The sequence below is a fragment of the Theropithecus gelada genome, chromosome 11, assembly GCF_003255815.1.
Source record: "Theropithecus gelada isolate Dixy chromosome 11, Tgel_1.0, whole genome shotgun sequence".
Taxonomy (NCBI): domain Eukaryota; kingdom Metazoa; phylum Chordata; class Mammalia; order Primates; family Cercopithecidae; genus Theropithecus; species Theropithecus gelada.
The window spans coordinates 115597713-115613580 of record NC_037679.1 but is presented as its reverse complement, the minus strand read 5'-3'; the positions used below and the strand labels follow the sequence as shown (position 1 = coordinate 115613580).

The following is a 15868-nucleotide window of genomic DNA, read 5'->3' as shown; positions in this document are numbered from 1 at the left end:
CAAGGCTTCACAATTCAAACTTAACAATTTAGATATCATAACTTGTTAATTTTGCTCCAAATATAAAGGAATTAATCTCTGAAAGTGTGTTATGTCATGTGAACAGTGTTTTATCCTTCATTTGACAAAACTTGTAACAGCTGTACAAATAGGAACACAGTTATATGCAGGCAAGTTCTAATTCAATGATGAGCTCATTAAGGGTTGATATGTCAGTCTGAAGCTGAGGGAGACTTAACGAGATTTTAATTCAAAATATATATTGACAATGTGTATTAAATATGTGCTTAAATATTAAGTCTATATGAACATATTTACTTAATAGAAGAATCAACATTATTTATTAAAATACATGAAACGTATAATATAGAATCTGATGCTTAGGAATCACTGAATTAGTGCCAGCTGTTTTTATTTTTGTTATTAACATTTTTTCCCTGCAGAGGAGGAATTCCTGACATGAACAATATTTTAGATCGAGATGATCTAACAATTATGAAAAGAGCCATCTTTTCAACTCAGGTAATAAGGAAAAAAGCACCTACCATGTCCCATAGTTATAAAATTCTATCTAACCAGTATTTTAATGTATTGGAATGTGCTAATTTGGAACATTTTTAGAACTGAGGCTAAAAAAGACATTCTTACATAGTCACTTAAATGATTACTTTGGACATTTTTTCATTAGTGGTTTTAAGGACTCCTTAAAAAAATCTCATGAAATTTGTCTTTCCACTCACTTACAAAATTATTTTTGAATCAATATATTCATTATAAAAATCATGTATAGTTTAGTAATTACAAAAAAGTCCTAAATATTTCCAAAACATAGAATTTGAGTCACATTAGAGAAAAGAGTATTTCTTAGTCGAGTGGAATTATTACAAAAGAGATAAAACAAATGTGTTAGACTTGCATCAAAATGCTTGTTATAATAGGGAAGAATCAGGTACTGGAGGACAGCCTTGCTAAAAGAAATCAGTAAAGTTCATCTTAAGTCAAGACTTCAGGACACCTTTATATTCCAAATAAGTCCTGGAAGCAGTCAGGAAGTCCAGGTCTCTCATATAGTAGCTGCAGGGGGAAAACAAAAGCTTCATGTGTTCACAGTATGCAGAGGAGATTTTTCAACCCATATCTTCCTTTGAAACACACACAAGACTTAGTCATCATCATTAGTGCTGTCTCAAAAGACTGAAAGTGTGAAGGTTGGATGAAATGTCAATGACCTATTGTTGAAATTAGTCACCCTTGTTAATTCTTTCTGCAATTGACATTTCCTTCCCTCTCATACTTCAGCGACAGTCATTGCCCCCAGTGACCACGCACAACATGATCGATGACTCCACCGACCCCATCCTCAGCACCATTAGACGGATCGGACTTTTCAACAACCGCACAGACAGAGTCAAGGTAGAACTAATTGTTTATGTGGGGAACTTTAAACTTACATAAAATATATTTTCTGAGAATTTATTAGGAGCTTTCCTTAGTTGTTTTTACATCTACAAGAAATATTTTAAGTATTTTAAAGGAAAAGTGGCTCAGTTTCTTGTCTCGGATAACTAAAGTATAATGAATATTTTCGTATAATTCTTGAAAATTGAGGCATATTCATGGCTTTGAGCTATAATTCTAGCATTTATTTCCACTGTGCAATACTGCCAATAAGCATAAGGAAATTACTTTTTAATGATACCAATTATTCTAAGAATTATTTGAATGAAGGAATTGTTGATATTAACACGAATTGTGTTTGTTTCTTTCTAATAAAGTTCAACTTAAGGGGATAATATGAGAAGCTTCCAGTTTTGGAGAATGTGGCAGATAATGTTTTTATATAATTTTCTATAGAGCAATTCATTCTTTTGGCTTGAGTTTCTACAATGACTAGGCACAATTTTACTTGCTGAGGACATTTATATGAATAAGACCTGGTTTCTGCCACCATGGAGCTTAAACTGTATGATACTTACTGAGGGCCTGCTGTATTCCAGGCATGGTTCTGGATATAGAAGACGAATATGAACATGCAAACAGATAATTGCTTACCTCTACTAAGCTCCATCCACTAATGTTCAAGATCAAATGGCCACAACAAATATTTTCAAATGACCCCACTTTCACCCCTTTCTTTCTTTCGTTTTTAGCAGGTGACCTAATTGAGAATTAAATGAATTATGAACTCCTTCAGTGTCCTCCCAAGCTGGCCTCAAATATAGATTTTGACCATCCTTACATTTTTTCCTTCAGGTTCTTACAACTATTCTAAGATTTCAATACGCACATTCTTAGGAAACTTGCCTTATCTTTTTACCTTCTGTTCTATTGTACATTTCATTGTTATCACTAGCTTCTTCTCTTGCTATCTATAAATATTTCTTATATTTCTCCATGTTAAAAAAGTCAGACAAATAAATTTGGCCTTCACCCTCTTTCCCTTTGATGTTTTTACAAAACCATGGGAGAAATGGTTGCATGTAGAAAAGGTCATCCTTAGTGACTGTTGGATACTGGGAGTAAGAAAGAGGGAAAATTCAAGAATAATAGCCTCTTGGCTTCAGTATTTAACCAATGCTTCCTAAAAATCAAAACAAGTCTTTAGCAGAAACTGGTTTGAGGGTCATGTCATGAACTGAGTTCGGTTTCCGATGAATTGAGTTTGAGTTACATGTCAGATATACAACTTGAGATGTTTAATGGGCACTGAGAAAACATAGGCCTGGAGCTGATGAGGGCAACCTTGAAGGAGAGATATTGGTGCATGGGCAGCAGTGGACATCATGGAATGATGACCCTGACACACTGAAAACCAGGTTGAGGGCCAGGACAGTGGTTCACACATATAATTCCTGCACTTTGGGAGGTTGAGGTAGGTAGATCACTTGAGCCCAGGAATTCAAGACTAGCCTGGGCAACATGGTGAAACCCTGTCTCTACAAAAAATGCAAAGAAATTAGCCAGGTGTGGTGATACATGCCTGTAGTACCAGCTACTAGGGAGGCATAAGTGCGAGGATTCCTTGAGCCCAGGAGGTAGAGGCTGCAATTGTGCCACTGCCCTCCAGCATGGGTGGCAGAGTGAGACTGTGTCTCAAAAAAACACAAAATAAAAATAAAAAAGACTAGGTTGAATGAGTAGAGAAAAATGTCAGTCCAAGGAAACTTCAAGATTTAAGAGAAAATTAGAGGAAGAAAAGTAAGGGAAAGAAAGAAAAAGCAGAGAATAAAAAGAAAAATATTTCAGAAATTGAAGTAGGAGAAATTTTCTTAATTGTAGGAAGACTTCATGATACAGCATTAAGTAACACAAGCAGTTTATAAAAAGTTCCATGCTGTGGAACATTTATATCAAACATATCCATATGCACATAGATGGCCCTAGGCCATAGCATTGTTACTGAGATGCCAGGTTTTTGATCTGGGTCCCCTTGCTCGTGAGGCAGAAAGCCAGTTACTGAGAAAATGAGTACTGCCAGGGAAGAAGCCCTGTACGGGTTCTGCAGCCTAGGAGAATGAGAGATCAGCCTCATACTCATCTCCCCATCTGACTAAAATTGGGGAGTTTACACAAGCGGGGAAGGAACGTAAAAGAGGAATTAGGAAAGGATAAAGAAGCAATCAGGAGGAAGGAGGGGTCTGGTGTCTTATTGTCTGGATGTGGTGATCTGGTGAGCTTCTGTGCCTTACCTGAGGATCAGTTTCCTGAGGGAGGAACTCAGATGAGACAAATGTAAATGTCAAGTTTTAAGATCAGAAGTGGCGATTTCTATGTTTATTTAAAAACCCATAAGTATTATTTCTATAGGACAATGGGGCAACTTTCATTGTAAGTTGTTTTTATTTTCTTATTTGTGTTTCTGTATTTCTGAAATATCTGCACCTAGCACACCTCCTACAATCAGTGAGCTACATCCCTGGGAATGCAGGAATGTATCCATCAAGGTAAAAATAATACTGAGCGATAGAAATAATTTCTAAGAGATAGAAAAACCTATCCCTTAGACTTTTTAGTATTATATCCACAATTTAGTATTATAATACCACTTTTTAGTATTATACTTCATTGCAGAGGATGTCACTACTAACTAGGCCTCATTCTCATATAGTTTAACCTAGGCTGGTCTCTCTCTGTCTCTCTCTGTCTCTCTCTCTCTCTCTCACTCTCTGTCTCCTGGAAAGGAAATAATAGGGGCACGGAAAGCCTTTTATTTCCCTGTAGATTTCTATTTTTCTCAGAACATTTTGTGTCACACTTTTATCTAAATCTGTATATCTTTTTCTGAGGATCTGTCTGCTGCCTGGCACATGCTACATACAATACATGCAGATAGAAGGGAGGGATGAAGGAAAGTGGGAAAAGGAGGGATGGATCATGCAGCTAGCAATAGTTAATGCTTCCCTTGCTCTTGGGAAGACTGAGACTGGAAAGTTCCTTGAAATTGGAAGCTCTAAATGAAGAATGCCTTGCTGATCTGTGTTTTACAAGTGTTTTGCCTCAGTGAAACAATTTTCCAGGAATGGAAAAATACCTTATTTCCTAAGCATACATAACACTTTCATACCTCTGTGTCCTTCCTGATGTTATCATCTCTTTCTGAAATACTCTTATCTGTCATTCTAACAATTCTTCTGGGCTCCAACCTAAAAGTCATTATTTCCTTGCCCCTTTCCCTAACACACATTCCTCTATTCCAGACGGGAATAGTTGTTTCCTTATCTGCATTCTCGAGAAGCTTTTATCTACTATAGTTATATGAGTTATTACAAGAAATTGTATTTTTAAAAATGTTATGTGTTCATTTCTCTAGAAGAACTCAGTTATTTGAGGCAGCAATCATGTCTCATATGTATTGTCTCTGTTTAGGTTCTCTGAGAAGCAGTCGCCAAGGTGAGGTTAGATATGCAAAGGACTAATTAGAGGAAAGCCCTGTGAAGGACCAAGGGGTCGAAAGCAAGTGCAGGCAGGGAGATGCAGGTCTTGCAGGTCAATATACCCATGAAGAGAGAGCAGGAAGGAAGGATGATGTAGGAAGAGCCACAGACTGCAGCCCAGATTTAAAAATGCCTCAGTCTGTCCTTCCTTGCTCCCTCCCTCCCTCCCTCCCTCCCTCCCTCCCTCCTTCCATCCCTCCCTTCCTTCCTCCCTTCCTCCCTCCCTCCCTTCCTTTTTTCCTTCCTTCCCTCCCTCCCTCCCTTCCTTCTTTCCTTCCTTCCATCCATCCTTCCTTCCTTCCTTCCTTCCTTCCTTCCTTCCTTCTTTCCTTCCTAGAAAGGACAGTCTATGTATTTAATAAAAAACAAGAATTGATAAAAATTGGCTAATATACAAAAAATATACACACACAGCAGCACTTGTGCCTCACACAGGGGAAATGCGGTGGTCCAAAACCCCTCAACATGGCTTGTCAGTTAATGGAAGAAAGAAAGGAATACATACATACACATGTACACAGAAATATAGGAAAAATAGTTTTCAATAGTGCAGTCTACAGCTAACACAAATTCAGAACTATTTTACAGTGCTTCATTTCTTGATACAAAAGAAGCCTGTTTTATGTGTGTGTGTTTTGTGTGTGCATAAATTGGTTTACTGTTAACTTATTTTAAATATATTAGTGTTAATGTTACTACATACAACTTTTTCCTGTATTCAGCAACCTTTCCATTCTGTTTTACCTTTATATGTACCTCCCACTTACCAAAATAGTTTCAGATTGGCAGACAGGTAGGTGTCTGATTCTATGAGCAACTGAATACAGATTCCTATTAATAGGGATAGGGATTCCCCAAACAAAAATTGCCCATTAAAGGCACCTGTTGGGCAGAAATGACTTTACACTGGTACTCTTTCTGCCAGTCCTGTAAGTTAGGAGCAGCTGTTGCAATTGGTGCTGTCAGTCAAGATTCCTGGGGCTAAGATCTCCAGAAAGAAAGCTGAGCTGTATTTCCAGGGCTGGCAGATCTATAAAGAATGCAGCAGACTAAGTCCATGAAGACAATATTTAAATCCCTGACACTTACCAATTTTGTAAATTCACTGAATCTGTCTGTACCTCAGTCTTCTCATCTGTGAATGGTGATCAAATAACCCCACACTCATAGAACTGTAAGGATTAAATTAGACATAGGCCAAGTGCAGTGGCTCCTGTCTATGATCCCAGTTACTCAGAAGGCTGAGGTGCGGGGGGATCACTTGAGGCCAGGAGTTCGAGGGTGCAATGAACTATGAATGTGCCACTGCACTCTAGCCTGACCGACAGAGTGGGACCCCATCTCAAAAATAATTCATAAATAGGTACTTCATTTAACAGCTTGACACATAGTCAATACATAATAAGTATTCACTTCTTTTAGTTCTTAGCCCAGTATCTGACACATGATGGGAACTCATTATTTTTAGAAGAGAGATGTGAATAGAGTTTGGTGAGAGTTGAAAAAAGCGGATTTATCTTCTCCTGCAGGATTTGGTAAGACGTTTTATAAAAGAGATGACAGGTTAACTAGATCTTGATTAATGATCAGGAATTCATCATGTAAATAACAGGAAAGAGGACTCACCAGGCAGAGAAAAAAAAAGTAGAGGAGAAGGCACAGAGATATCAAAGCACGTGACTTTCATAGGGTGAGTGGAGATGAAAGTTTGGCTTGTAATTTATGTCTATACAGTTAAACTCATGAATATTTTGAGACATTCATTTATTATTATCATAAGGCAGCCACAGATACACACAAAATAAATGTACAGCTCCTTCCTGACATTTACTATATACTCAAAGCACTGAGAAAAATTCCCATCAATTCAGAATTAGGTATTATATTTTATTAACAATCCTTTAAAACTTTGGCAATAACTTAGGCCTGAGCTGATTTAAGTAACTGTTTAATCGCTTGCTTACTTAAAGAACTCTATAGAGTGGCTCTAAACTCTCTGAGTACATTGATAAGTTTTTGATATGAATGTCATATTTGATTCAGCAAACATTGCAGATGATTTTGAATTCGAATTTATTTATCATTTTGCCTTAGCTATGTGGTATGGTGAGGAAAGCCCAGGCTGAAGATTTCATGTCTCGACTGTGGGCTGCCACGGTGTAAAAATAAACTAACTTCCGGAGACCTTACTTCTGTCCTGGAATAAATAAAGAGTCAGACAAGTCTTTGTCTCTGTTTCTGTTTTGTTTTTCCTACTGATCTAAGTAGGGCCTTCTGTGAGCCAGGAGTTTTCCTTGGGGCTTTTGTATACAGGATCTCATTTAATCCTCTTTATAACCTTCAGCTGACCTCTAATATATCTTCCTCATCCCTGGGCTTCTGCAATTGGCTGGTTTAGGGTCAGAGCAGCTGTTTTCTTATTTTAGTTGTGCTGTCATTCTGTTTGGCTGGGAGCAAAACAAATGAACTGTGGTGTTTTCATGTTTCAAAATGGACTTTGGAGAGTGCAACTTTTCCTAAGCTTGGAAACGCTAAAGTAGACACAATGCTTTTCAAATCCCCCTTTCTTGTTCTTTGCCAAGAGAGTACAATGGGTTGCCAATCTGATGATTGCCCAAATACAGTATCTTTGTCTTTTGTCTTTTTTTATAGTGAGGTACTTTGCACATAATAGGAACTGAAATCATGTTCTATGAATGAAAATACTGTGTTCACTGTTACTTTGCCATTTTGTAATTTCTGTGATTTAATTCTTAAGTACTGCGGTTTGCATATCTTATTTTATTTCTTCTTAAGTTTAACTTCTCTCCTACTTATGGATCTGCTGAGATATAATTAATGTTTGTAATGTCCTTGAGGATCCAAGGGGTAAAACTCTCCACTTTAATCCTTGGTATATAAGATTATAAAGTGACAAAAATCAATTTAAAATTGATAATGCAATGGCCCTCTTATGTCTTCTTTACCAATTGTACAATGTCACTAAGATTAAATGAGGTAATATGTATATTTATAATATATAAAATGTTCTACAAATGTAATGATAATTGTTACATATCCAAGTTAGGGTTTTTCTTCAAAGTAATCTCTTCTGAAGAATGTGTACTTATTATTTCATGAATAAACACGAGAAGTGTAGTGTGCTTGTGTAAAACTAGTTTGTCTTCTTTCTCTCTCTCTCTCTCTTTTTTTTTTTTTTGAAATGGAGTCTTGCTCTGTCACCCAGGCTGGAGTGCAGTGGAGAGATCTCTGCTCACTGCAACCTCCGCCTCCCAGGTACTAGGCGATTCTCCTGTCCCAGCCTCCCGAGTAGTTGGGACTACAGGTGCCCGCCATCATGCCCGGCTGATTTTTGTACTTTTAGTAGAGACGGGGTTTCATCATGTTGGCCAGGCTGGTCTCGAACTCCTGACCTCAGGTGATCTACCTGCCTCGGCCCCCCAAAGTGCTGGGATTACTTACAGGAGTGAGCCACGGCACCTGGCCTGTCTTCTTTTTCTTTATCTTTCCTTTTCCTTCCAGAACAATTCAGTTCTAGAGCCATTTGGTGGGCAACACAAGGTAGGTATCTACACTAGAACAGGGAGAGTGCTGTGGAAGTCCAGAGAAAGGCATCAGAGTCCAAGCAGTTTGAGAAATGTCTACACGAAGAGGAGCGGCCTAAAGCAATGTCAGAGCCAGAGTGGAGAGAGGAGGGCATCCGTGCATGTGAGGGAGTGTGTGGAGAAAGATTAGTTACACAGAAGAAGATTGACCCAATACATAGCAAATTAAAGGTAGCAAAAACCGGGTGTGCGTGTGTGTGTGTGTGTGTGTGTGTGTGTGTTCTTTATCTCTGTCTACTCAGAGCACTTGGGGGAAGTAATAGGCCAATGACAATGAGCACACCTGGTAGCCAGGTCTTGAGTGCTAAATACCATTTGCTACTAAAGGGAACCAGGGCTGCCTTTAGAATTGGCTGATTCTAGAACTGTGACAGGTAAAGTACAAGATGAGCCTGAAACTTCTTGTGTCAAAAATCAAAGAAATGCTCAAGGAACAATGAAGGTTTGTTAAATATATACAGAAACAAACTTGAAGGAGCTCCCACTGGCCAAATCACGGACAATTTGAGTGTCAAAATAAATAAAGATAGTAAGGAATTAGGATGCATTGAATGACATAAGGAACCAGCAGTCCAATAAAAATATTAATTAAAAGTTTAATTAGGAATGAGATATTTACACAACCTCAAAATAACTGCCCCAATACTTGTTAATAACAAAGAGAAAAAAGAATAACTTTACAGTGGAGAAGCCAAAAAGGCTTGGCCTTAGTTAAGAGATCAAAATAAACATCATTAATGAAAAAAATAGAAAACCTTTACCACCTGATTAAAATGCAATGAAAAGAACACAGCACCACTTCTGTGATATATCTGCCAAAGATGTGTAAACTAAATCTAATTATGAAGAAGCATAAGACAAACCCACATTGAGGGACATACATCAAAATAAATAGATTATAGTCTTCAAAAATATCAAAGTCAGGAAAGCCAAAAAAGCCCATGAACTCTTCCAGATTAAAGGACTCTAGAGGGATGTGACAACTAAATGCAATATGTAATTCTGAACTGGATGCTTTGGTTTAAAAATCACTATTTTAATCATCAGAAAACTTAAATGGGGTTTAAGGATTATACGGTAGTGATGTATCAATGTTAATTTCCTGACTTTTATGTTTTTGTAAGATTATGTAAGAATGCTCTTGTTTCTGGGAAATACACATTAAGTATGTGAGAATGCTGGGCATCAAGTCAGCAGTTTATGAATGGCTCTGAAAATACATTAATTCTCTTCATATTGTACTCGGAACTTTCTGTAAACGTGGGATTCCCAATACTTTTATATCAGATGTCACTTATTTTCAATAACCCCTTAGGTATGGGTAAGGCTGAGAGATAATCTAATAATAGCTCAGTGATAACTGTAGTAAGTGGGAGAAATAGGACAATTCATTCACATGGTTAGCAAGTTAAATAGCTATTCTAGTCACAACTTTCCAATTATAGCCATGCTGTCATTATTAGTAATATTTTGTGTCACTCACAAAGTAATGGTTACAGATACAACACATTTTAAAGGCTAAACCTGAACTATTAATATTTTTCCATTACTTTCTTGAGTCTAGAGATCAATACACAGTAAATCAAGCCATGATTTGTAGTATTTGCCTATTTTCATTCTATGAAAACTCTCCCTGCCACCAAGGCCATTGTCAAGCTACCAATGTGATGTCACTGAATTCAGAGATGGAGAGAATAGTAGGAACAAGAAGGATAAAATAGCATGTTGGGCAAAATACATGCCAAAAAAAAAAAAACACACACACACACAAAATCTTGCTAGGCAAAATAGCACATTGTGCAAATTAATTGACTATATAGAATTCACAATAAGGAATGTGAATCTATTAAAAATGTGTACATTTTTAATAGACTATTTTTAGAGCAGTTTTAGGTTCACAACAAAATTGAACAGAAAGTACCGAATGTCCATGCTCTTGTTTCTGCCTTTCTAGTGTGGGCCCAGAACTGGCTCATACAAGTACACAAGAGCCAATAGTTAAATGTTCAGAAACTTTGTGAGCCAGTTTTAAATACAGCTATTGCTAAAATTAAATTATATAAATTTGAAAATAAGTCAACTATATTAAATGAAAGGTAATGCTCAAAATTCATCACATCCTAATGATTTACTTCATGTTACTATGACCTATGCACTTGACACTATGTCTGTCAGATCTTTGTGGTGCAAATGCTTTATAATGATGTGCTACTGCTTCCCCTGTTTCTGAGTTCAGCAACATCATACTAGTAGCTTAAAAATGGCTTTGGTGGTAGTGGGAATATTTTTAGAATGAAAATAGGCAAACGCTACAAATCATGGCTTCATTTACTGCGTATTGATTTCCGGATCTGTAGCCTGTACATTGTGAGTGGCAAAAAAAATACTTTCTCTATGTTCAAAAACTACTATCTGATCCAGCAAAGAAGTCACTTGCATTGTTGATGAACTCGTGAAGTTCCAACAAATGTCTCTGTTATTTCAGCTCCTTCTACTCATTAACAAAGCAAATCAATCAACATTTATGTCAGAGCTACATTCAGCCATCAATTGAAACCATAAATTGGTTATGAATACAAAATTTTGGAAAAACAAAAATAGTAAATTGTGAGAATTAATTGACTACATAGAATTCACAATAAGGAGTTTTGTATATATCTACTTTTAATAGAGTTTGCTTTTTAGAACAGTTTTAGGTTCAGAGCAAAATTGAACAGAAAGTACAGTGTCCATTTGCTCTCTGCCCCTTCACGTGCACAGACTACCCCCTTATCAGAATCCCCCAAAGTGGTATATTTGTTCCAACAGATCAACCTACATTGATACATAATTACCACCCAAGTTCCATAGATTACATTAGGGTTCACTCTTGGTGTTATACATTCTATGGGTTTTGACAAATGTATTCATCATCATAGTATGATACAGAATAGTTTCACTGCCCTAAAAATTGTCTATACTCTGCCTATTCACCCCTCCCTCACCCCTGACCCCTGGAAACCACTAATCTTTTTACTGGTTCCATAGTTTTACTTTTTCCAGATTGTCACACAGTTGAAATCATACATCATGTAGCCTTTTCAGATGAACTTCTTTCACTTAGTAGTATGCATTTACGTTTCCTCTATTTATTTTCATGGCTTGATAGCTCATTTCTTTTTAGCACTAAATAATATTCCATTGTCTGGATGTACCACAATTTATGTATTCATTCACCTACTGAAGGACATTTGTATTGCTTCCAAGTTTTGGCAATTATGAATAAAATTGTTATAAACATCTACATGTTATAACATCTTTCATTGTTTGGTAACTGTATATACATTATTCATCTCAATAAAAATTACAACAAATTTATGTACTAATATATATTTATACTTCACTGTCTCAGTTCTTAAATATTTACCAGCACACTACTGCTTAGAAGCCATGGTAAGGCCGGGCGCGGTGGCTCAAGCCTGTAATCCCAGCACTTTGGGAGGCCGAGACGGGTGGATCACGAGGTCAGGAGATCGAGACCATCCTGGCTAACACGGTGAAACCCCGTCTCTACTAAGAAATACAAAAAAAAAACTAGCCGGGCGAGGTGGCGGGCGCCTGTAGTCCCAGCTACTCGGGAGGCTGAGGCCGGAGAATGGCGTGAACCCGGGAGGCGGAGCTTGCAGTGAGCTGAGATCCGGCCACTGCACTCTAGCCTGGGCTACAGAGCGAGACTCCGTCTCAAAAAAAAAAAAAAAAAAAAAAAAAAAAAGAAGCCATGGTAAACACTTTGGCTTTTACTCTGAGTGAAATGGGAAGCCACTGAAAAACTTTGAGCAAGGGAATGACTGACATTTTTAAAGGATCAATCTAGTTGTGTCGAATAGAGACCCCAGTGGAACAGAAAGAGGCAGGCAAGTATGTTAGGAGGTGATGGCCTCTAGGTGAGAGAGGATGGTGGTTTGCATGAAGTCCTGCAGCATGATTTAATCTAGATGGCATTCCTAGAACATCTTCCCTGTCCCTTAATTCCATTTCGCTTGAGCAACTCATGCTTAAGGCATGTAAGAATGGTCTGTTATGTAGCTTCCTCTTCCCTGCTTGAGTTGGGAACAAATTGGTAAAAAGACAAGAGCAATTAGAAAACCAAATATAATGTTTATTGCATGTCAAAGCTGGACTGGAGAATGTAGCTTAGTGTGTGAACAAAAATGAGCACTCTAACTCCTTATCCTTCAATCTCAGCCTTGGAACCTGAGGGAAAGTTAAATATGCAGTGTAGACACTTTTTAAAAATGGAGAGAGGAGAACAAATCACCAAGACTTTTTTCTTTTTCTTTTGTCTTATCTCTTTTTTCTTTCTGAATCTAGAACATAAGGATTCTATAGTACAGTACTGAAATAACCAAATTGTAGGAGATTTTTCACTTTTCTTGCTTCTTTTTCTTTTTTCTTCATTAGAATTTTCCTTTTTTAGGTGATTTTGCACCCAGAGTTTCTATCCTCCACCAGTCCCCTACTACCCATGGACTATGAAGAGTTTGTCAGAGGTTGTCACCTTGGAGTATTTCCGTCATACTATGAACCCTGGGGTTATACTCCAGGTATGTGTCATGCATAGAATGTGGAATGTTTTGGATTTTGTTAGTATATTATTTTATGTGCATATATATAATATTCAAAGTTGATATTAAATTTCTAATGAGATTTCAATTCTTCAGTTTTAAAAAAATTTTGATTGGATTCATCTCAGGGATCAAATTATGGTTTGTAGATGATTACTTAAGAATAAGGATGAAGATTATATAAGTACACCACGGTTTGGGCATATTTTAGAAGGTATGTGAGATATTGCCTCATTGAATTCCAAAGAAAAAGGAATGTGTTATAAAAGTTGTATGTTATTTAGCCATCTCTATCTGCCCCATTTATTAGTGTGAAGGAGAAATTGACTGTAAGTAGGATTAATATAATAAATAATAGTCTGGCAATGTTGTCCTTTAAAAATTATTTTAGAATAATTCTTTTTAAAATTTAATGAATGTATTTAATATATAATAGGTAACACAGTCACATGGTTAGGGAAACAAATATAAAAAGGTGTAGAGTGAAAAGTCTTCTTCACATTCGTGTGCCTCAAAATAAAAGGTACTAAGAGAGGCTAGCAATTCAGTAAGTATTGTCAACAATGACATCATTCCATTCAGAAACTCCTCCTTCTTCACCCTCCTTCATTATTTTATTTTATTTTTTAATAGATGGTAGATTATCAGATTTACTATGTATTTTTCTTTTCTGGACCCAACTGGCATGGTTGCCATTAGCATCAAAAGTGATCAATTTGTATTTGTACTGAAATGTCTAATTAAAAGGGAAACAAATACTTTAAATACATGCCAATGCAAAGAATACAATAATAACTTTTCCATCTCTTATTAATAATCAGAGATTTTTCTGCCCAATGTAAATAAAATTTCACTTGCGATTTTATTATTTCTTTGAGACAGAGTCTCACTCTGTTGCCCAGGCTGGAGTGCAGTGGCATGATCTTGCCTCACTGCAACCTCTGCCTCCTGGGTTCAAGAGATTCTTGTGCCTCAGCCTCCTGAGTAGCTGGGATTACAGACACACGCCACCACGCCTGGCTAATTTTTGTGTTTTTGATAGAGACAGTTTTCATCATGTTGGCCAGGCTAGTCTCAAACTGCTGGCCTCAACTGATCCACCTGCCTCGGCTTCCCAAAGTGCTGGGATTATAGGCATGAGCCATCACTCCCGGCCTCTTCACTTGTGATTTTAAAAAAGTTCAGAAAACATTTTTATTTATAATTGAGATAATAAATGTTGCCTTTTGTATCTCAATGTTATCATTGATGTAAAGCTCAAGTAAGGAGCAGCAGAGGCCAAGGTGAGGGGTAATAATAGGCTGAATTATGAAGAGGAAGAATTTTTTCTATTATTTGCATCTTTATCCTAGAATTAAAATACAGAATTAAAAATTCTACAAAAATAGCATCCAGTATTATTTACAGCAGGAACAACATGAGGGCCATGCGTGTTTGGTTATAAGGTCCTATTCTATTGTTCTAGCTTTCACCAAGCATAATTTGCCAGCAGCTATGAAAACTTTAAAATTTCTTGGGGAAAATAGACAAAGGATTGTCTTGAAACATGACGTAGAAAATATTTGTATATAACTCCTCCAGGTGTCTCTCTTGCAGATCTAAAAATGGCCTACTTTTGTGAAGGTGTTGTCTTCTTACTTATGAAATGTCCACATAAATATCACAAATTGCTCGCAATACACCATCTTTTGAGACACATAAAGCACACGTTTCACTGATGAACTTAACACTTTGTTTTTGACCTTGTTCTTATTATTTCTAGTAAAACAATTTACTATTGGAAGTATCATGAATAGAGAAGCATACAACCAAATGCATGAGTGACTGAGGCAATGTGGGAAGCCTTTCTGTCGGGTCAAGAAAATGTGATAGAACTAACAGCTGACTGTCCACCAAAGTGTCATTTTATAAGGCAAAGTTAAACTTAACAACCCAAAATGATAAAGCAGATATATCTAATGTTTTAAGATAAAGGCCAAAGAAGATGTTACAAAGGATATTATAAACAGACAAATAAGTGAGCTTGTGGAATAGTCCATAGTGAATGAGTCATGCTGTGATTTACATTAACCAAAAGGAGCTGGTCACTCTTCCCCAACCTATAGTTACAGAAAGAATGCGACTTCTGGTGGTATACATTTAACATCAGCATATTAGATAACTCTCTAATATTTTTAGAATAATCTTTTTATGTGTTACTAGATCTAACTCACTCTAGAAAGTATTCCTCAAAATGTGTTTTCAGAGAGCCAAATAAATATAAGGACCTACTTCATTAAATTAATTCAATGAACATATACTAAGCTTCATGGGTGCCTGGAATTTTACTGCATAGTGATTTGATGGCCATTGAGTAAACATTAAGGATCTGTGAACTTTCATGGTGTTGTAGACAAAATTTTGTATACATATGTGTATAAGAATCTTCATCATCCTCAGCAAACTAACACAGGAACAGAAAACCAAACACCTCGCTTTCTCACTCATAAGTGGGAGTTGAACAATGAGAACACATGGACACAGGGAGGGGAACATCACACATCGGGGCCTGTTGGATTGGGGGGCAAGGAGAGGGAGAGCATTAGGACAAATACCTAATGCATGCAGGGCTTAAAACCTAGACGATGGGTTGAGAGGTGCAGCAAACCACCATTGCACATGTATACCTATGTAACAAACCTGCACGTTCAGCACATGTATCCCAGAACTTAAAGTAAAATTTTTT

The 15868-nt window shown here is 37.0% G+C and overlaps 1 protein-coding gene across 3 annotated transcripts in view; it reads left to right on the top strand.

Annotated features, from left to right (window-relative positions):
- Nucleotides 1–15868, top strand: part of GYS2 (glycogen synthase 2) — a 61059-nt gene that overhangs the window by 37794 nt on the left and 7397 nt on the right. For all 3 annotated transcript variants that reach the window (XM_025401918.1, XM_025401917.1, XM_025401916.1), the window contains 3 exons: nucleotides 444–522; nucleotides 1300–1413; nucleotides 12996–13122. In XM_025401918.1, coding sequence (XP_025257703.1) covers nucleotides 444–522; nucleotides 1300–1413; nucleotides 12996–13122 — 320 coding nt within the window. The remainder of the gene's footprint in view (nucleotides 1–443; nucleotides 523–1299; nucleotides 1414–12995; nucleotides 13123–15868) is intronic.